The following is a 20,622-nucleotide window of genomic DNA, read 5'->3' as shown; positions in this document are numbered from 1 at the left end:
TACAACTGATGTAGCTTTCATGATCTCTCGTCCATTCGTCAGTGCCCTCTAGTTCTTCATTCTTCAGGGGGCTGCAGCCTATCCCAGCATGCATTGCACAAGCTGGACTGGTCATCATATTGACAGGCAAATGCGTTCACATCGATAGTTACGTATATAGGCTATTTGGAGTTTCCACTTAAAATAACTTCTTAATCCAACAGCCAGAAGTTGGCTTGCTTTGGAAATTTCCATTCAGTGTTTCACCCTTTGATTTTAGAAACCATGTTGATTCAGGAAATAGTCATCTGTGAAGTTCAATAAAAGACACCACAGTGCAATGATATCAGTATCTAGCTCGAGTCCTCGTTTGAGGCTAACCTGCTAACCTGCCTGCCTGTATTTTTCCCAGTTTGCCTTTGGGGTTCCAGCCTTGCATTTAAAAGACATTGCCTGCAGCCTGAACCTGCTGGAGCGGTTCCTCATCTTCCCCAGCCGCCGAGGACTCTACGCTGTCCGCAATGCCATGTGTATCCTTACCCCACAACGGCTGCAGATCATTGAGGACAAATTCTACGCCAACGTGGACTTTTTTAAGCTCCTCCGGCTGGTCAGTGTCGCTTGGGATTTAGAGAGCTGATAAGGATGTTAGTGTTATTGGATTTATAGGGTTCAAAATACTGATCTTGTCAAAGGTATACATAACAACAATTACAAACACAAAATATAGACATTAAAACCAGTTTGGATAAATAATACCACCAATTGTCACCCCAGTTAAATTCATAATCAACCTCCGTACAAACCAAAGTGCATTCTGCACTAATCAAACAGAGCCATCCATTGTGGTCTGACTGTGTGACGCTCATATCATATCACATCATTTTACATGAGTGAATGCTTTTGACATAATTTGGCACAGTTATCCATTTAGTTTCTGAATAGGAAATGCCAGTACAGCGCTGTGGTTGGAGGAGTCCCATCTGGGATGTCGCCATTAAGAGCTTATTTACAAAAATATTCCAATGCTATTCACAGAAGACCGAGCCAGCTGCTGGCTGAAAGAGCTGATGTTAGGATGGCATAAGGCAATATAGTATTTGGAAGGGTATGACATTTGCAATAAATTTATAGACTTTGTAGTAGTGTCTTGTGTTTAAAGCGTTAACTATTAGCATTAAGCACAGCATGTGTCTGATTATGCATTAATATGGCTGACAAGGTAATTCATTTATTTAGAGATTTCGTTAAAAGACCCAAAGAAAAACAATTCCCATCTCCATTTTGATAATTGAAAATAACAACATAATATTTTCCTAGTTTACATTTTACCTTTTTTATTATGCTCTGCCTGTAGAAAATATTGAAAAACATTCTATTATAGAGATACACCTACTATCTTGTAGTCAACATAATTTAATGATATCCTTATTGCAACATTGCACAGCTGCAGGACGTCATAGTTTGTACATTCAGTGTGCTACAGTGGATAAACAGCTGGTAGCATTTTTATTTATTCATATGACTCACAGGGTGGGAGCCACGTCCCCATTTTGGAAGTCGGCTTTGTATTTAAATGAAGTCTTAGTTTTACTTTACTTATTACATAATTCTCCCGGCGCTCTGTATTACAAGAAAGCAAATGCGTATAGTCCAGATCAGCATGAAATATACTTTTCATGTGAGAGTATTTATGAAATCACTCTGCTTGAAGATATTGTAGGGTGTTGTATAGATAGGATTACATGCAAAGTAGTTATAATTATATAAATACACAACCATAATGTGTTACTGCAAGTACACAATGCTAGTAGTAATCAATATTTAGAAACTACAGCTGAAAAACATCTATTAATAACCCCCGGTGTTTGATTAGAAACAGCCATTTCATACAAGATTAGATCAAATTTTAGACTTCTAATCTAGTTCCTGCTAATCTCCAGTTGTTTACCGAGGATTCACTGTCTGAATAATTTAATTCTTTCTAAATACAGAATTTCAAACTGTGAACATAGCGAAATGAGCTCCAAATATGAATGAACTAACATCTCAGAGATGAAGAAATTGCTTGAGAGACCTTATTACATTTAAGCAGGGCCTTATTTGTCTGCAAGGGCCTTAATTAAGAGCGTGCTGCAGCTCTGCCAGTGTGCTTCAAATAGGTACAGTACGGGTGATGCAGACGACTTGTGAAACAGCCATAAGCATTAGCTGAGCTGACATGTCTGTGATTAGCTTAGTGAAGAGACACTCCTCTCTTAAGTAATCACAGGGCACTGAGAGTAAACATGGGCCACAGCGAGCCAGACAGCAACAATGGCTGCCCTCTGCCTCATCCTCATCCGGACACAATCGCATGGGAGTGGGCCAAGTGTGTTTAGTGGTCTGTCTGTCTCTGTTTGTGCTACAGCAGCAGAAAGCTAAAATGCTTTGCGCCATCTTTTCTTGCGAGTGCCAGCCAGTTACACGTCTTACAATGCTACTATTTGACTTGAGTCAAATAGTGAATAATGATAGATCATAGAACATTCATGGAAAACAGGATGAATTTGTTTCCTCATTTAATCCATAGGGTTGAATTGTATTCAGCGTATAAATCCAGTGGCTTTTCTGCATAGCACTTTGTTTTCAGTGTTCCCCAGAGGATGAAGAAATCTTTTCAATACCCCAGACTTTCAGGATGGAGGCCAATCCATGATTTGAATTCACGTAATGGCGAGCCATTGCGTAAGCAAAATTCTTAGTGCGAACAGCAGTCTTCTGTTCTGCAATTCTCAGTTTTAGAGATGTTTTAGTCTGGCTGATATTCACCAGACTGGAGTCACATTTCTGTATATACTGTGGATAATGTGAGTGCTACTGTGGTTTGGAATAGATTTTGAATTTTTGCAACGTACGTGTGAGTTTCATTAACAAAGACCACGCCAATAAAATACAGATGTATAATGGCCTAGTGTGTATTATGGATGGAGGAGAGCAAAGATGGTGAAGGAGAATATATTAGGATGAGGGTGAGGGATGAAGGGAAGGAGGGATGAAGGGATGAGGGGAAGGAGAGATGCAGGTCGAGGGATGGAAGGATGAGGGTAGAGGGATGAAGGAGTGTGATGATGGTGCAGAGTGAGCTGGTCGTGTGGAGAAGGGATGGAACCAGGGGAGCTGAGACTCTGGGTGGGGAGCCACCTCGTTGGATGTTCTTGTATTTTCAGCTAAAGCTCCCTGTTGTTCCTGTATTCAAATGAGAGACAAGGAGAGAGAAAAAGAAAAAGGGTTTTGGGGGGAATGGTGCAAAGATGAGGGGAAATGAATGAATCAGGTGAGCTTAAATACTTTTGTGGGGAAATGGGATGTGGTCAGGGCATCGCTTTTGTTCCCGAACGTAATTATAAAACTTCATAAGAGCAGGGACCTCAGTCACCACACCAACAAAAGTCGGCAGAGTGAGATTATATATAAATATATAAATGGACAGTGGGGATTTGGAGAGATATGAATGGTTTGAATGGTCCGGTGTGTAGGATTTGTGCATGTCTGTTTTATCTGTACGGGTGGTGGATTGTGAACAGCTGAAAAGCAAACTCTTTCTGGGGATTGGGTTTTTTGTCCAATACGGAAAGTCTATCTGTGCTCGCTGCTCCCTGACGGGCTGGATCTATATATGTAATAGGGAAGGATGTCTCCTCTGTTGGTTCTGTGTCTTGGCCTCATGCTGTTTCCTGGACCTTTAGCCTATTGTGTTGTGAGCTGGCTGAAGGATCTCTGGACAAACCAGCACATCCTCAAGAGAAAGCACTCAAGAGAAAACATATGAAACGTGAACGACGTGACGATGGTTATGTCACATTTTATCACCTAAACAAGTGACGTTTGGCATCACTTAGATGATTTGGTCTCTGCATGACGTGTATTTTGGACAGGTGGAATGTGACTTTGAAGTGTTGAATAGCGTAAAGAAATTTTGTCCATCAACTACAAGAAAAAAGCAGATAGAACATTACTTTTGAGTCCATTGTATCTGAATACACACTGACAGTTTGTAGATGAAATGTTTGCACTAAGTAAAAGTGGAAAATGCGGTCAAGCACTGGTATTAAAGGAACGCATTTGTGTTTTCTCTCCAGCTTCCTCTTGTGCTGGACAATCACTCTGAAGGCATCGACATTCGCCTCTGGGTACGGGTCATCTCTGCCACCTCGGACAAGCTGCGAGAGGTAACGCACGGCTAGCGCAGCCCCAGCCTCGCTCCATTCAAAAGTTCACTGCCTGCTATTTTTAGCTGCCAGGAAACAGTTGCTTCCTCTTGCCTGAGTTTTTACGCAAACACAGACAGTAGGGGGATATCATTTAGTGCGTATGAGGAAGGCTAAATCCAGAGCAGGCCTCTTTAGCCTCAAAAACACATACATCATCATTATGGGACCATCCCAATGGAAAAAACACAGAGGCTGCAAGAGCAGGTGAAGCCTCCAGACGTGGAGAAGGTTAAACACCAGTGGGGATTGAATGATCTCTTTGTATGTGTGGATGTTGTTCTCTCACTGACATTAAGTCCACACGTATTGTTATTCTTTTGCTTGGATTACCGTCATCAGTGTAACCATGTTTTCACTTGTGCCAAGTGTCTCATTACTTGCATCAGTCGGTATTAGCTTGACTTAGGAGATGAGTTGTGTGCAATGGATCTGCTTCAGTGTCTATTCTGACTTACTGTGTGTTATTATTGTCTGAGGTAAGATTTTGCATTTGTGCAACTGTGTCCATGTAATTTGTGGCGTACCTGTATTTTAAACCTTCAGTGTGCGTGGGTGTGTGGAAATATTGCTCTGTTTGTTGTGGATGTTTCCATGGGATATGTAGTGCAGTCTGACATCCTGTTGGCAAGACACTTTTCTCTGTCGCTACGATAGACAGTCTGTTACGAGACGTGATGACTCACTCCTCGCCTTTGAAATCAGAGGTGGAAGATTCCGAAACGCGTCCTGAGATTCTTTGGAAAAGTGAAAAAACTGTGTGACCAAACGAAGCCAAGAAAAACAAACGTGTATTCCTGTAAAATGTCAACTTGAGAAGTGAGGTGTAGTTAGCATTGAGCTTAATAATTTTCTTCACTTGTAAACAAACGCTTCATCCTCCAGTTTATCTCAAAAATTCAAAAATTTGGAGATAGGTAGTTTTCTCTGGACAGTGACAATAGATAGTCTGTGAGTGTTTAAGTATGTGCTAGGTGCATTTTTCTACATTTAATAAATATTGTAGCACCTTGCACAGTAGTGCATTCCTCTATGGTTCCTTCATCTGGTCATACATATATTTAGGATTGTTCTGAGACCAGCCAGAGGTGCGAACCACAGCTGGAGCAAATTTACACCACTGCATTGGTGGAATCAGTTACCGCAACCAGGGGCAAAATGTTATACTATAGCTAATCGATGTGCCAGATTTTTCCATGCAGTTGCTTCTTGTCTGTACTGATCAGTTGACTGGGAGAGATTCATACCCAAACTTCATCAACTCATATAAAAGAACTGTTAAATACAGCGTTATATTTCATCTCAAAGCTCACATGCTCTGGTGTCCTTTCTTATGTCTCCTCAGCTGCATCAGAGGAACAGCTCCAGAGAGCTCCTCCAGGTCATAACTCCCCTCTTCCAGAAGAATCTGTCCTTCAGGCAGGTGATGACCGCTGCCTCCAGCCTGGTATGTGGCTACACCGAGGGCGCTTTCTCCCGGGTCACCTCCTTCAACTGGTACGAGGACAACAACTACAAAGCCTTCCTGGGCATCAGTGGTGGAAGAACGCAGGGCCACGACACTTACGACAACAGCACCAGTGAGTAGACCATATATTAGCATAACATGGCAGATGATAATAAAAAGCATCCCTGATTTTCTTTCGGCTGTTGCTGGAAACTTTCAGTAAAACAGCAGCAGATGACCACAGAGGGCAAACAGAAGAAGGGATTTGGCAACGTAGCTCGGTACTAACCCATTAAGGGCTTTGTATACGACGAGGAGGACGACCTTAAAATCAATTCTGCCTGTTCCGGGAAGCCAGTGCAAAGCAGCTAAAACTGGACTAATGTGCTCTCTCCTCTTGGTTCTTGGCTAATAGCTGAGCTGCAGACTTCTGAATGAGCTGAAGTGTCTCAGTCAAGCAGTGTGTTACAGTCCTGTTATGACTCATACATTTTGGAGCCCTCCTGAAATGTTTCATTTAGGAGCTTTTTCCTCTCTTTTCTGAATTGCTTTGCTTTTTCAAGAGAGATGGCTGTGGCAACAGGATCGATAGTCCATAACAGTTTTACAGAAATTTGATAGAATGTTTATTCTCCTTTTCACCTACATAGTGTATTTGAGTGAACACAGAAACAATTTATCCATTTGCCATATTCTCTTTCAATAGAATGTATTAAATATGTAACACACAACCTTTGCATGCAGCTCCTTTCTGCAATGATCTGATGAAGGAACTGGAGTCCAACCCTGCCACCAGGATTGTGTGGAACTCTGTCAAGCCCATGCTGATGGGACAGATCCTCTACGCCCCTGACTCGCCGGCTGTAAGGCAGATCATACGAAATGTAAGCAGCACTTGATGGATGTGTTTATCAAAAGCGTGGCCTAGTACTGTGGATTAATACACAATCGTGTGCTATAAAGCTTCTATTAGACGAGACACAATGCATTTGACTGCCTTCTGTTTCTGCATCACATCCATATCTTTGATTTTCTTTGGAGCAAGTAAGCCTACTCCAGTGAACAATGCATTTTCCCTAAGAAGGGGATCAACTTTCTCCATGTCATGTTCAGCCCTTTGTATCTAGATGTAGATACGCGTTGGTCAAAGCCCTTCGGGGGGGCAGCAGTCATGGATGGCTTGGTTGCAATGGAAGAACACAAGCTGATGGGCTGTGGTGACTACCACACAGTCTACTGGCGCCATGGCTTTTTCAGTGTTATGTAAGCAGTTAGAGTCTGTCCTTAAAGACGTGTGATCACACACAAAGAGACACGCACACACGCACACTTGGTTTCCTCTTTCCTGACCTTTAATGCCCTCTTTGTTTTCCTCTTCCCTCAGATTGGGATCTTAATTGCATTAAGAAAGTAATGACTAATGGGATAATCCATTACTTTACATGACCAAAAACATGGCCTCAACTGCCTCTTTTGTTTTCTTCCTCTTAACTCTGTCAGGCATCAGTTTATTTCATATGAAACTCCAAGAAAAGCACTCTGCATTCCAACATATGTTGTCACATTTTAAGTGGCTGCTTTTGTGTGATGGTGAGCCATGCAGCTCATAAACCTGCTCATTTACTTGAGGGGCAAAACCACCTTAAAGTCCACACAGGCATGTCATTCAGAATTGCATATGAGCATGAAGCTTGGTATTTCTCTCCCGTTCAATGTTGTACACTAAACATTTCAGAATTAAACCTGCAGTAAATTAAGCAGTCCAGTTGTGCAATGGCAAACTTTAAAGTGAAATACTTGTGAGCCCTTCTTACTTTGGTGTGTTGCACTCAGAAATGGCGGCAGCCCAACATGCTGTTATATTAAGAGACAAATTAAAAGGTGTGTCTTTAAACCCTTTTTGTACTGCTCAACAAACACAGCTGTATGAGTGCTGTCACAGAGCATTTTATCCAGGAAGTTGGACCCAGTAATCTGCATTCATGAATAGTTTTAATCACAGATTTTCCATTTCTAATACTGCATTGACCTTGCATTTATCACTGTATCACTGGCTTCACTGTATTGTTGGCTGCAGAAGCACTTCTTGGCTATGTGATATAGATGTAGGCATTCATTAAGTTGCCTTACAGATAACAGGAGTCAAGCATTGATGATAGGCAGCATATTTGTGGTGCCGTCTTTTTTTTTTTTTTGCTCACTTTGTTGCAACATATACAGGTACATGCTGATTTAGGCACAAAATACCCCACATGTTGTCTAGCTACAAGATCCCTCGACTGCCCCCTTGAAGAAATCACCTTAAGGAACCCCCTAGTGTTCCTCCTGCTTTCGCCTGCTGATTTAAACTGCCTCGGGCAATGAGGAAGCGCTCACTTGTGGGAACCTGACTGGGATTCACTGGGCAGGCTGAATGCATTCGGCCAGTTGTCACCAACGGCCTCCATTGTCACCCCGGCTCCATTGTCCCCATTGTCACCCAAAATCAGACACACACAAGAGGAAGGCGTTTAATTGGGTGTACTCTTGAGCGCTTTCATCCCCCACTGCACATGACTGAACTCTGAAATAGCCAGGCTTTGGTATTTGCCACACAAAGCACTGTACCCACACACATCCAGGGTTTCAACGATAAGCGTGCAGTAAATATTTGACGATTTGGCACAGAGTGCATTTGTTGCACAGTTGCTGGTTATCTGAACAGGCCCGCGGGAATTCTTTGTGTGAGAATGTGTGTGTTGTCTTTGCAAAGCCTGTTTTCACAGAGAGTTTAATGTGGGAATGGTATGTAGCAGGAGATTAGGAGACCTGTGACAATGTGTGCGTTTGAGTTTCTGAATGTTGTGTACACATATACACGCGTATGCCTGTGTGCATTTAAAGCTGAACCCATGTTAGTTTCTTCTACACGTGTGTGCAAAATGATTCTATTTGCATGTGTTCCTATACTTTTGAATGTTGTGCACCTGCAAACAGGCATTTGTGAGAATAGCTGTGTGTGCATGTTTATTTTTGATAATAATTTCCTGTCCTTCCAATCTTGCCACATACACATACACATACACATACACATACACACTTCCATATCTCCTATAGGCAAACACTACATTTGAGGAGCTGGAGAGACTGAGGACAATGGGGAAGGCCTGGGAGGAAGTGGCACCTCAGATCTGGGCTTTTTTCCAAGACGGAGTCCAAGTCAAGATGATCCGGGTAGGACAACAGCATTGTGTGACTAAATAATTAGGTTTAAATAGTATTGTACACCAGTACTCCATTAGGAATGAGGACACACATGAAGCAAATTCATCAGATCAAGTGTTTGTGGTAGAAACTGCATGGAAAAAAACAAAAACAAATTCAGCACTGCAAGCAGGATCACCGCATTTAAATTACATCAAACTCACAGCAGACTTCAACTGTGGTTTAAAGTTACATTCACATCCCAGCCCTACTGTGCCGAAAACAGCAGATATGATCAGGACTTACCTCCGCGTTGCCATTCAGCTGACATCCAACACTAAACAATTGTCCCTTTGAATGAGGTGATTAATGACGTTGTTATTTCATCCTCATCTTTTTCTCACTGACGCTTTTCGCTGAGGTCTCAGGAGTTCACAAAGTTTCCTGCTCCACTGTAGAACCTTACCAAAATATGCCATCTCTTTCCCTTCTCCATCTATCCTCCCTCCCCGTCTCTCTTTCTCTTTTCTGTCTCTCCTCAAACACCACATAGTTTAGATTTCCATTCTACTCTTCCTAATTATGTTGCATTTGCAATCAGTTTGTACATTATTAATGCTTTGATTGAGTTAATTTTTACTGCACATACGTCTTTTCTTTCCTTTTCCCTCTGGGTTTCTTCTGAGATGTCTATTGTGTGTGTGTACCATTGTCTTAGCAACATCTTCCTCAGAAGAAAAGGTCTTGCTCTTTAATTAAAAATAAAAAAAGGTAAATAAAGCTTATTCCCCTATTTCCTTTTGTTTCAGGACACCATCCGCAATCCATCGGTGATGGATTTCATTGACAGGAGTCTAGAGGAGGCGCCGTTCTCCTCCAAACACATCCTCAATTTCCTCCACAACGGCCCACCAGAGGACCGTCCAGCCGGCATGCCTGATTTCGACTGGCGAGATGTCTTCAACCTCACTGACCGGGTCATTCGGATGCTCAACCAGTACGGGGATGTGAGTGGGCACTGCTAAAACACATTTATCCTCTCAGCATTTCCTCCATCTTGCAGTACGCAAACGTACCTGCTTCTTAAATACCACTGACTGGAGTCTGAGAAATGTGTATCAGCGTGTGTAATTTTACTGACGTGTCAAAGGGGGCTCCACTTTTCCAGATGAAAATAAGGTGTCAGGATTGTTTTTGCTGACTTTTTCCTCCCATCAGACTCTGACAGCAAGAATGTGGACTGTTTTTCCACATTTCACTTCACCTGAGGGGTCCAGCTCAAGGACAGGCCTATTCATGAAGTAATCCAATTAAGCACAGGTCTTGACACTTGTTGATTTCACTACACTGGTTGCCTACCCACCATGTGCTCAATACTATTCTTGATGTGATGTGAGCATTTATATAAGCTGTCTTTGGGCTCTGCAATTTGCCCCCCCACCCCCGCCCCCAGAGACATGGCAATCTACCCAGGTGGGCGAGAGCCAGAGCAACAAACAAGCTGTCGAGTCTCTTTTGTTTGCTGCTGATGGAGTGGAGGGTTAAAAAAAAAAACACAACAACAACATCACAAACCTTCTCTTGTGAGGGCCCTCCACATTTAGTGGACCAATGCATTTGAAACAAAGTTCAAATCACGCCTTTCCCTGCGGAGGCTAATCGGGATGAGAGGCCTATCGCGCTGGGGGGTGACATGGGGGGCACCTGGGGGCATGGCTGGAAGGATGGTTGGTGCTCTTTGTTTTTGTCCGAGTTGAAGCTTACAGCACTTGAGTGTGACAGGGAGAGTGGGAACGATTGAGGCCGATTAGATACAGCTGTCACTCCATCCACCACCCTTTATAAAGCACCAACAATGACCGTGGGCTTGATGGCTGGTTGGCTGCACGTTGGTGGCATGCATGCGTATAAAACCACACAGTGGGGCTGCTGTTTGTAGGTGAATGTAAATTAAGGGACGGCTTTTGAGAGTTGAATCATTAGGTGGGCATGTTTAGTGTACATTGTGTCTGTAAATGCATACACTATATGTGTGTATTTTGGATGCATGTCTATGTTTGCACTGCAAATTGTGTGTATGTGTGTTTGCGGTTTGGGGGAGTATCTGTGTGCGGGATCTCAGGGGTAAATTGTTGTTTTGGAGTGTTTCCTTTTGGATGAAGGCCCTCCCTCTTTGCATTAGCCGACAGTGAATGGCTGAATCAGACATGCTTTGCTGGGAAGAGACAACCACGGCTGAGGTGTTACTGCAAATGTGGGTGTAGAGTGTGGATCATAGTGACTGCAGCCAATACTGGCAACTCTGATCTTTTCACCTTTTTAGCCGTGCTGGTGGCACAGCTTTAAGGAATGCAGTGTTATTCTGTTGGTCCACCACTTCTGTCCAGACTGAAATATCTCAACAATCATTGGAGGGATTTCCATGAAATTTTGCACGGACATCATGACCCCCAGAGGATCAATCTGTCACGATATTGGTGATTCTCTGACTTTTCCTCTAGCGCCACCATGAGGTTGATTAAATTTATTTATGGATCATCGATGACTCTTGATTCTCTGACTCTTTGATGTCTTTCAGTGAAACGTTTATGTTCAGGATGAATCGTCCCCTGATTTTTCCCTCTAGTGCCATCATCAGGTCAAAATTTAAATGTATCCAGTAATTGTTTGGTTGACTAATCACCTGCAAAACAAATGACATTCCCATCAGCCTGAGCTGTTTGTTGTGCTAAGTTGGAGGAAATGTTAGCATCCTAACAATAAACTATGATGTCAAATATGGCAAGCATTATACCTGCTTAACATCAGTATGTAACATCAGTATGCAGTTTAACTGGTACTTCACTTACACCCAGGGGTTACCCTGGTCCTTGGTTTAACACCTGCCCATTCATATGGCTGTCTCTCTTGTTTGCTCTCCCTCACCCAGTGTGTGACCCTGGACAAGTTTGTGGCTCTGCCTGATGAGGACACCATCACTCATCGGGCCATGGACCTGTTGGAGGACAGCAAGTTCTGGGCAGGCCTTGTCTTTGTAAATATGTACCCTTGGACCACCAACGTCCCACCTCATGTTAAGTTCAAGATCCGTATGGATATTGATGCAGTGGAGCGCACCAATAAGGTCAAAGACAGGTGAGAATCAAAGTCGAGTGGACACAATGGATTTAATGTAATGATGATAAACTTAGAGACTAAATATGTGTGTACTGCTTAGGTATTGGGACCCTGGCCCTAGAGCGGATCCTATGGATGACCTTCGCTATGTTTGGGGCGGCTTTGCTTACCTCCAGGACATAATCGAGCATGGGATCATCAAGACGCACACAGGAAAGGAGTGGCCACTGGGTGTTTACCTACAGCAGATGCCCTACCCTTGTTATGTGGATGATCTGTGAGTGGAAAGCAGGATAATTTGGTAACTTCAAACAAAGTTCAGTCACACTTAACAGCTCTTATTTCTCCCTCCCCCTCTCTCTCCAGCTTCATGCTGACATTGAACCGCTGCTTCCCCATCTTCATGGTACTGGCCTGGGTCTACTCTGTGTCCATGATAGTCAAGAGCATTGTCCTGGAAAAGGAACTCCGTCTGAAGGAGACCCTGAAGGCTATGGGTGTCACCAACGGCGTCATCTGGTCCACCTGGTTTATTGACAGCTTCATCATGATGGGCACCAGCACCGCTCTCCTCACTGCCATCATCATGGTGAGGAAGGATTTACAGAGAGCCTCGAAAGATCCTCATCCCTGTGCCATCTAATTTGTCTCAGACAAGCACTTTATGTTTGGGCAGAAGGCTGTTTGACCTGATTTCACAGCGGGTGGAAAACTGATAATCCAACGTATACAGTACTGTGTATGGGTGGAGTTCCTAGAGAGCTTTTAGACTTTCTTCATCTATGTTCCAGCACATTTATGATTACCTTGATTTTGACTTTTCATTTTAGCTGCTATTTTTCTTAAGTTTCATACAAGAATTGAGCTAGAGATCAAATCAAATCTACTCGTGAAGATAGTGATATAGTCCTTTTAAGGATTCATTCAGTGTGGCTCAGATGACCTTAATTTATGTAATCACCCAGTTTTACTGTGAATCATTTCCAGATCTTTTTACTTGAAATAAGTAATTGATAATAGTGACTCACAGGTTACAAACATATAAATCATTAATGAAAGGTGTGTGAATACCATGACATCATGGGAATTACATGAACACCTTTGCTGGAATGGGCTGGGTAATGATTAACTGTTTCATCTTGGAAAATTAACAAGTCACCTCTGGTGGACCACCAGTGTCTCTGATGTCATATTACAGAAAGATGAGCTGTTCTGACCTCTAGTGGATGATATGTATAAAACAATGGTTTATGCCAAGATAACCCAAATAATGGTCATATGGCATGTCACCAATGTGAGACTTATTATACCTTATTTCTCATGACAAGCTCACTAAAAGCTACTTCTATATTTCACTCAGGTTAAGCATGACATATAAGTAATATAGATACAAAATATACTGCATATGTTACATGGACATACATTGTGGAAAAATTTCATGCTATTTAAAGGGGGGGGGGGGGGGGGGGGGGGATTTAAGGAACCATGTTAAGCATGTGTTTCCATCACAACTTGCTCCAAAGCCATTGAATCAAGCATTCCCTACATCAATCACCATATTTCCTCCACACACAGTTTTAAGTTTTGTATTCCTATGCAGATTCAGTGCACTCCACCTGAAAACACCACCCTTTGTCTCTGGCCTTTAGGGAGGAAGGGTCCTGAACTACAGCAACCCCGTCATCCTCTTCCTCTTCTTGCTCACCTTCATGACGGCTACCATCATGCAGTGCTTCCTCCTCAGCGTCTTCTTCAACCAGGCCAACCTGGCGGCAGCCTGCTGCGGCATCGTTTACTTCACCCTTTACCTCCCGCACATCTTCTGCTTTACCTGGCAAGACCGCATCACCAAGGACATGAAGATCCTGGTGGTGGGTTTCACATCTCAGCATCTCCCTCTGACAAATTAGCATGCTTCAACTGAAAACATGCCACCATATATATAGTAATTATTCAATTTCAGCCACAGCGCAGGATGCACCTACTGCTTAACTCTTCCCATTTAATTGCATTACACACCTATTAGATCTGTTAAAAATGCTGAATAACTTAAGTTTACGCTGCTGACAGTTGAAGGATGAGCCCTAAATCTAGAACAAAGACAATGTTGCTATTGCCTCTTCTCACAGAGTCTGCTGTCCCAAGTGGCTTTTGGCTTTGGAACAGAATACCTGTCGCGGTATGAAGAACAGGGCCTGGGTCTGCAGTGGGACAACATCCAGACCAGCCCTCTGGAGGGGGATGAGTTCTCCTTTCTCACCTCCATCTGCATGATGGGTCTGGACACAGTACTCTATGCTGTGCTGGCCTGGTACCTGGACAATGTCTTCCCTGGTCAGTGCATTTTGCTGTAAAATCATATACTATTTATTGTAGCTCATGTATTATATATATCTAGAGATTTTTTTTCATCACAGGACAGTATGGCATTGGTCGGCCATTTTACTTCCCCTTCCTGCCTTGTTACTGGCTCAACAGTGTGGCTCCAGCCTCAGGTATGATTATTACATATCATTTTCCCTATTCACTTACTGTGCATAACAAAAGGTATATGGGTTTATGCTAAAACGCACGTCTTAGTTTATTATCCAGTGACATAATTTACCAATCTGTTTCTTTACCAGAGTTGGATAAAAAAGGCTTTGATAACCTGGCAAACAAAGAGCAAGGGGAGAAACAAGAGGACGAAAACCAAGACCAGCAGGAAGACCAGAAGAAACCCAAGATCCTGGAGGAGACGGCCTCATGTGAACACCAGGATCAGCGTGAGAGGCTGGAGAAGGAGAACCAGGCTGAGGCGGAGGAGAACCAGGAGAACGGTATAATAATTACAGATTGGCTCTCATGGTTTCATTTTGAAAAATCACAACTCCTTCATTTATTTTGTTGATGTCATATATCTTCGAACAAACATCTGATCTCCACTCAGGATCGAGACCATTTTTCTATTATTTGCTCTCACTTTCCCTCTCTGCCAATCACATTCATTGTGTGGGAACTCAGCGTCCTTGTGTGTGTTTGCACTTTGTTGACATATGTGAACACACATACTGCTAGCTTCTCAGTTCCAGGCTTAGTTAATAAGTGATGGAAATTGTTTTCTTTGCACCGTATGGCATTCCGATCCCCTGATCTCACATGTGCCTTGCCTCTTTTGTGCACATTTGGGAAATAAAATACCACTTCTGTTACTTTCTGAACAGTGATAGGGATGATATGATATGTTGATGTAATTCTCACTTTTTATAATTTGGTTGAAATATTTACTATGTATTCATTAGTGTGTTACTATTTATTATATAGTGTTGTTTACTTTCATTTTGCTTTTTAAATACTCAAACAGTCCAGAAGCACTATTCACTCATGGCGCAGACAGATTAGTAACATATACAGTCTGTGGTTGTCTTTATTCAGGTCAGGCATTCTTTGAAGCAGAGCCAGCTGACCTGGTGAAGGGTGTTTGCATCCAGGACCTGGTCAAGGTGTTCGGCAGTAGCATCAGACCGGCTGTGGATGGCCTCAGCATCAGCTTTTATGAGAGCCAGATTACTGCCTTTCTGGGACACAATGGGGCTGGGAAGACCACCACCATGTATGTTACACAGATGCCGAGCATGCTCACACACAACAATGATACATTCAACATGGAGAACGCCTTCTTTCATTCCGCTTATTTCTCTCTTGGCCTCTTTCTCCCAGGTCCATCTTGACCGGTATGTTCCCTCCCACCTCAGGGACAGCCACCATCTACGGCAAGGACATCCGCACAGACATGGACACCATCCGCCTGTCTCTGGGAATGTGCCCTCAGCACAACATCCTTTTTCAACAGTATGTAACTCTCCACACACTCCACACAGATTCAAGTCTTGATCATAAATAAATAACTTTGTTAAATTTAATTTTATATGTTACTGCAATAATACTCATCATATAGTGCAATAAAAGACAAACAAACACACAAAGAATGATTGAGTGTATATTTTATAGTTGCAAGTGGATTATTGCCTCCCCTCCTTTCTGTCGTTCTCCATCAGTATGACTGTAGCGGAGCATATCCTCTTCTACTCACTGTTGAAAGGCCGTCCAATAGCGGAGGCTGAGGAGGAGGTGGAGAACATGCTGCAGGATCTGGGTCTCCCTCACAAGAGAGATGAACTGACCCAGAACCTCTCAGGTCTGTCTGGATGCTTCATCAAAATGCATATGGATACACACACACACACAGATGCACACACACTGACATGTGCACCATCAGTACTTTATGATGTTCTAATCCAGGGGGCATGCAGAGGAAGTTATCAGTTGCTTTGGCGTTTGTTGGAGGAGCGAAGGTGGTGATCCTGGATGAGCCCACTTCAGGGGTGGACCCCTACTCCAGACGCTCCATTTGGGACCTGCTGCTCAAATATCGTGCAGGTAACACTGACCCCTGCTGGCTAAAAGAGAGCATAGAGCCCTGTAGTCATGTAATGAGGAGTTTTTCTGCTTCATCCCTTCAAATGGACAGATGCCATAACAAAAATATGTTTTGCACTATCAACAGACAAATAACGGCTTCATTTGTTTCTTAAAATAGGCATCCTTTACTTATATTATGTTCTAATTGTAATTGTATCCGTTGTAAACTGTACTTATATGTTTCTACTTTATTTGAATTTTTTAACTTACATTAAACAACCATTTTTCATAATGCTGTATTTGTAATAACTGCCAAACATGTGTAGTCAGTTAAAATTATTTCTCTAAGGGACCATAATTCTTGTGACCATAGTGTAAATATCATATCGATAGAATTCTATGAATTACGGTTCATTATCATCATGTTCTCATCATTATTACTGTCCTTGACAAATAGTGACGTCCCTTGAACCTCGCCAATGACACAACAAAGTAGCAGTGTAGTGCATCATGCTATATTACATAACAGCTGGAGGTTATGATTAATAAACCTGACATGTTTGTTTGGTCGGGCCACAAATAATTCAGCATAAGTCCTGCACAAGACATTGCATAATTGATGCCATTACTGACAACAGGTCTGACTGCTGTTCCACTAATCCTCAAAATAAACTTTCTGAACAAAAACTCTCCCTGTCTTAAATGTCAATGGACAGATGTTTCCATTGTAACTATCTCAAGTATGTCATATATTCTTGGGCCTACTGAATTTATTTTACTATACTGAGGCCAGCTGTATTGAAACCCTTATATTAAAAATGTTTCAGTTTTTCACAGCACAACAATTTGTTATTCTAAACCATTATTATCAAACAGCTATCCCTCTTTATGTCTCAGTTCATGTCATTGTCCGTCTCTGTTTGCACTTGCAGGGCGCACAGTGATCATGTCCACCCACCACATGGACGAGGCCGACCTGCTGAGCGACAGGGTGGCTATCATCTCTCAGGGCCGCCTCTACTGCTGCGGGTCCCCCATCTTCCTCAAGAACTGTTTTGGCGCTGGCTTCTACCTCACTGTTGTACGACGAATGAAACATGACACTCCAAAGGTAAATGAAAATGGGGTCTTGCGTGTGTTTGAGCACAGTAGGCTCTAAATGGAACAGAGTAGTAGCATTAAAAGTTAAAAATAATAAACAAAATAAAACAAGATGATGTATATGGAAGTGGATTTATTCAAGTGGTGGAGAAAACAGATGGGATAGCATCTCATTTTTGCACTGCAATGCTTTCACCGTCATAAGTCCCTCCGTGATTTGTATATGAATGAGTCTTTGTAAAGTAAATCATGTTATTCCCTAACATTGTGTCCTGCAGGCCAGCTGCGACTGCACTGAGGACTGCTCTTGTAAATGTTCAAAGTGTTCAAAGTTTAAAGTGAACCAGGAGGAGAGCCAGTCCGCAGGCAGACAGATGGATGGTAAGGTCACCGCCGGTTTCATTTTTGCATGGTGAATTTGCGATCGGTGCGATGCCAACTTCATTGTCAATCTCCGTGAAACCTGTTTTTAGTCTATTCAGCTTCTAAATTAATAACGCAAGGGAGGATAATCTCACTGTCATGTTGATGAATAGCACTTTTGTACTGGATTGTAGTCAGTCTACTTACACACCTAGAAACACCCTGCACATGCACTCAGTGAACTATCGTAGGCCCTCTGTAGACCTGTTAGAGGTCAATTGGATATGCAGTTTTGTCCAACCATGCTGTAATTTAATGGGTTTTTTAATGTTTTCCTTTATTCCACGCTGAGATTTTGCACACCTTCTTAATCTTCTCACAGTACATTTCTGCTTAACATGCCACCTGTCAGGTGCAGTATCTTTTTACTGTTACTGCTGGAGCTATTATTCTCCAGTGCCTCTTAAAGTATAAGAGAGGGAACAGGAATTCAATATAATATGAAACAAACAGCAGTGATGGAAGTTGAAATAAGGCAAAGTCATCCTCTACCACTCATCTCCAGGTAACATGGAGAGCATCACAGCCTTGGTTCATCATCACGTGCCGCAGGCTCGTCTCATTGAGGCCGTTGGCCAGGAGCTGACCTATCTGCTGCCGAACCGCAACTTCCAGCCCAGGGCCTACGCCAGCCTCTTCAGGGAGCTGGAGGAGACCCTGGTGGACATAGGCCTCAGCAGCTTTGGTGTGTCTGACACATCGCTGGAGGAGGTTCGTGGACTTAAAAAAATAAAAGGAAGTTGTGTAGTAATCATGGCTCTGCTTGTATTTAACACCTACATGCAGCTGTGATATATTAGGAGAATCAAAAAAGCAATTTATGTTTGCAAATTCAGATTGCAGTCCCTGGACCTGGAAAATGAGAAAATAGATCAAACTGACAATGACTGCTCCCCGAGTAACAAAGAGTCTTAGTTATAGAGGTACAAATGATATTTTCATTTTCAGTGCTAAACAGCAGTTTTTATGGCGTGTACAAAAGCAAACATGGAGAGCTTTATTGAGGCAATCTGTCATGCAGTCACGGCCTGATATTCACCTTCACAGTGATTAGGCTCTGTTTTATACGGCTTTGTAATCCAGAGCATCTGTTAATCTTGGATCCTGACAATAAAATAAGTTATTTCCTTGTAGATCTTCCTAAAGGTCACTGCTGATGGGAATGCAACCATAAGGAAATGCATCCAAGGTAAAAACAGCACGAAGTTTTGGTAGCACTTTTCTTTTCTTTTTTCTTTTCTTTTCTTTTCTTTTCTTTTCTTTTCTTTTCTTTTCTTTTCTTTTCTTTTCTTTTCTTTTTTCTGGTCCTGTTGATTCTTTGTGTCTCTGAATATGCAGTAGTATGTCTTCTAGCCCTCTTTTCTCCATCATGCCCCTCATCAAGTGAACCATATCCTTTGTATCCCATTCTCTGACGCTCTCAGGCAAGAAATCATTGCGACAGATCTGTCGAACTAGTCTCTGTGGACTCAACACAGTGGCAGTAGATATGGAACCACCAAAAGGTGACATTCAGCTCATGGCTCTGGACAAATGCGGCTGTTGTGGGAAAAATGCATCAATTTCTGTAGTTTGAGAGGATTTACGGTCTATATTACAAGTGAAGGTTGAAACCTATTCAACCTTGACTAAAAAGAATATGTGAAGGTCAACTGAAAAATTAACAGAATAGTTGACATTTTGGGAAATATCCTCACTTGACTGGAAACACTCATTATGCTGACATTACTCTCCTGTCAGGACCTGATGCTAACAGCTTGCCTGGGTCTGTCCAAAGCAAACAAAGTATCTACCAACACTTGTAAAGCTCACTAATTATATCTCAGCTCAGGGTGAGAATAAAACTCCTGGAAATACTGTTGCTGGCTAAAAACTGCACTTGGACAGAACCCTCAGATTACCCTCAGACAGAGCCATTTATTTTCCTGTTTCCAATATTTGTGCTCAGATAAGCTAAGCATCTGCTGGCAATAGCTTCATATTTACCATAATAATAATAATAATAAGAAGTGCATTTCCCAAAATATCAAAACTATTCTTTCAAGCATTCTTTAATCCACCCCTCAAAACATAGTTTGGCAAAAGTGTTTTTCCTGACAACAGTGTGATGCAGAGAGCTTCAGCTTGGGCATTTTGATTAGTGACATGCGATCAGCTGATTTCCATTGAGAGCTTTCACAGGTGCCAGTAACATGTTACAATGATGAAGTACAGCCCTTAAGCTAGTAGAGTGCTGCTGGTAAATGCTTTTTGAATGCTATTCACAGAGGATTGAACATGCTTGGCTTGCTTTCTTGCCTCTTTAAGTATGCCTTTACGCTGCATGTTCAAGTCAGACTGTGCAACTTGACTTGAGCTCTTTATTCCAGAGACAGATGGGGCTTTGCACACCAATGGCCAGGGCCCATGTGATGTCCCAGAAGGCAGTGCAGGCAGGGGATCCTACCAGGTCAGGGGCCTGTGTCTGACCATCAAACAGTTCTTTGCTCTGCTGATCAAGAGGTTGCATCACGCGACACGCTCCTACAAAGACTTCTTCGCCCAGGTAGCATTGCTGTAATCAATCAAAACATAATCCTGATCCAATGCAGCACTGCCAATGATCTTAGTAGCATTTTATGTTTGAAGTGCTGTGATATGCTGTAGATGATGTAAATTTGAAAACTAGGATGGTCGATCAGTAGAGTTTGTTTCTCAATTATAGTTGAATTAGAGTTGAAT

The 20,622-nt window shown here is 42.5% G+C and overlaps 1 protein-coding gene across 3 annotated transcripts in view; it reads left to right on the top strand.

Moving 5' to 3' along the window:
* The window catches only part of abca4a (ATP-binding cassette, sub-family A (ABC1), member 4a), a 34,118-nt gene that overhangs the window by 4,804 nt on the left and 8,692 nt on the right, over positions 1-20,622 (top strand). The window contains exons 7-29 of one of the 3 annotated variants that reach the window (XM_076761258.1): positions 392-589; positions 4,101-4,190; positions 5,575-5,809; positions 6,421-6,560; positions 8,773-8,889; positions 9,669-9,866; positions 11,789-11,994; positions 12,077-12,253; positions 12,343-12,565; positions 13,626-13,847; positions 14,106-14,310; positions 14,394-14,471; positions 14,601-14,795; positions 15,391-15,568; positions 15,676-15,807; positions 16,014-16,153; positions 16,258-16,395; positions 17,310-17,488; positions 17,757-17,859; positions 18,407-18,612; positions 19,036-19,090; positions 19,326-19,406; positions 20,277-20,446. In XM_076761258.1, coding sequence (XP_076617373.1) covers positions 392-589; positions 4,101-4,190; positions 5,575-5,809; positions 6,421-6,560; positions 8,773-8,889; positions 9,669-9,866; positions 11,789-11,994; positions 12,077-12,253; positions 12,343-12,565; positions 13,626-13,847; positions 14,106-14,310; positions 14,394-14,471; positions 14,601-14,795; positions 15,391-15,568; positions 15,676-15,807; positions 16,014-16,153; positions 16,258-16,395; positions 17,310-17,488; positions 17,757-17,859; positions 18,407-18,612; positions 19,036-19,090; positions 19,326-19,406; positions 20,277-20,446 — 3,666 coding nt within the window. Of the gene's footprint in view, positions 1-391; positions 590-4,100; positions 4,191-5,574; positions 5,810-6,420; positions 6,561-8,772; positions 8,890-9,668; positions 9,867-11,788; positions 11,995-12,076; positions 12,254-12,342; positions 12,566-13,625; positions 13,848-14,105; positions 14,311-14,393; positions 14,472-14,600; positions 14,796-15,390; positions 15,569-15,675; positions 15,808-16,013; positions 16,154-16,257; positions 16,396-17,309; positions 17,489-17,756; positions 17,860-18,406; positions 18,613-19,035; positions 19,091-19,325; positions 19,407-20,270; positions 20,447-20,622 lie in introns of all 3 variants that reach the window. The other 2 variants (XM_076761257.1, XM_076761259.1) reach the window with 2 other exon arrangements.

This window comes from Chaetodon auriga, chromosome 21, assembly GCF_051107435.1.
Source record: "Chaetodon auriga isolate fChaAug3 chromosome 21, fChaAug3.hap1, whole genome shotgun sequence".
NCBI lineage: Eukaryota > Metazoa > Chordata > Actinopteri > Chaetodontiformes > Chaetodontidae > Chaetodon > Chaetodon auriga.
The sequence above is the reverse complement of the archived record's forward strand: the minus strand, read 5'-3'. Positions and strand labels throughout refer to the sequence as shown.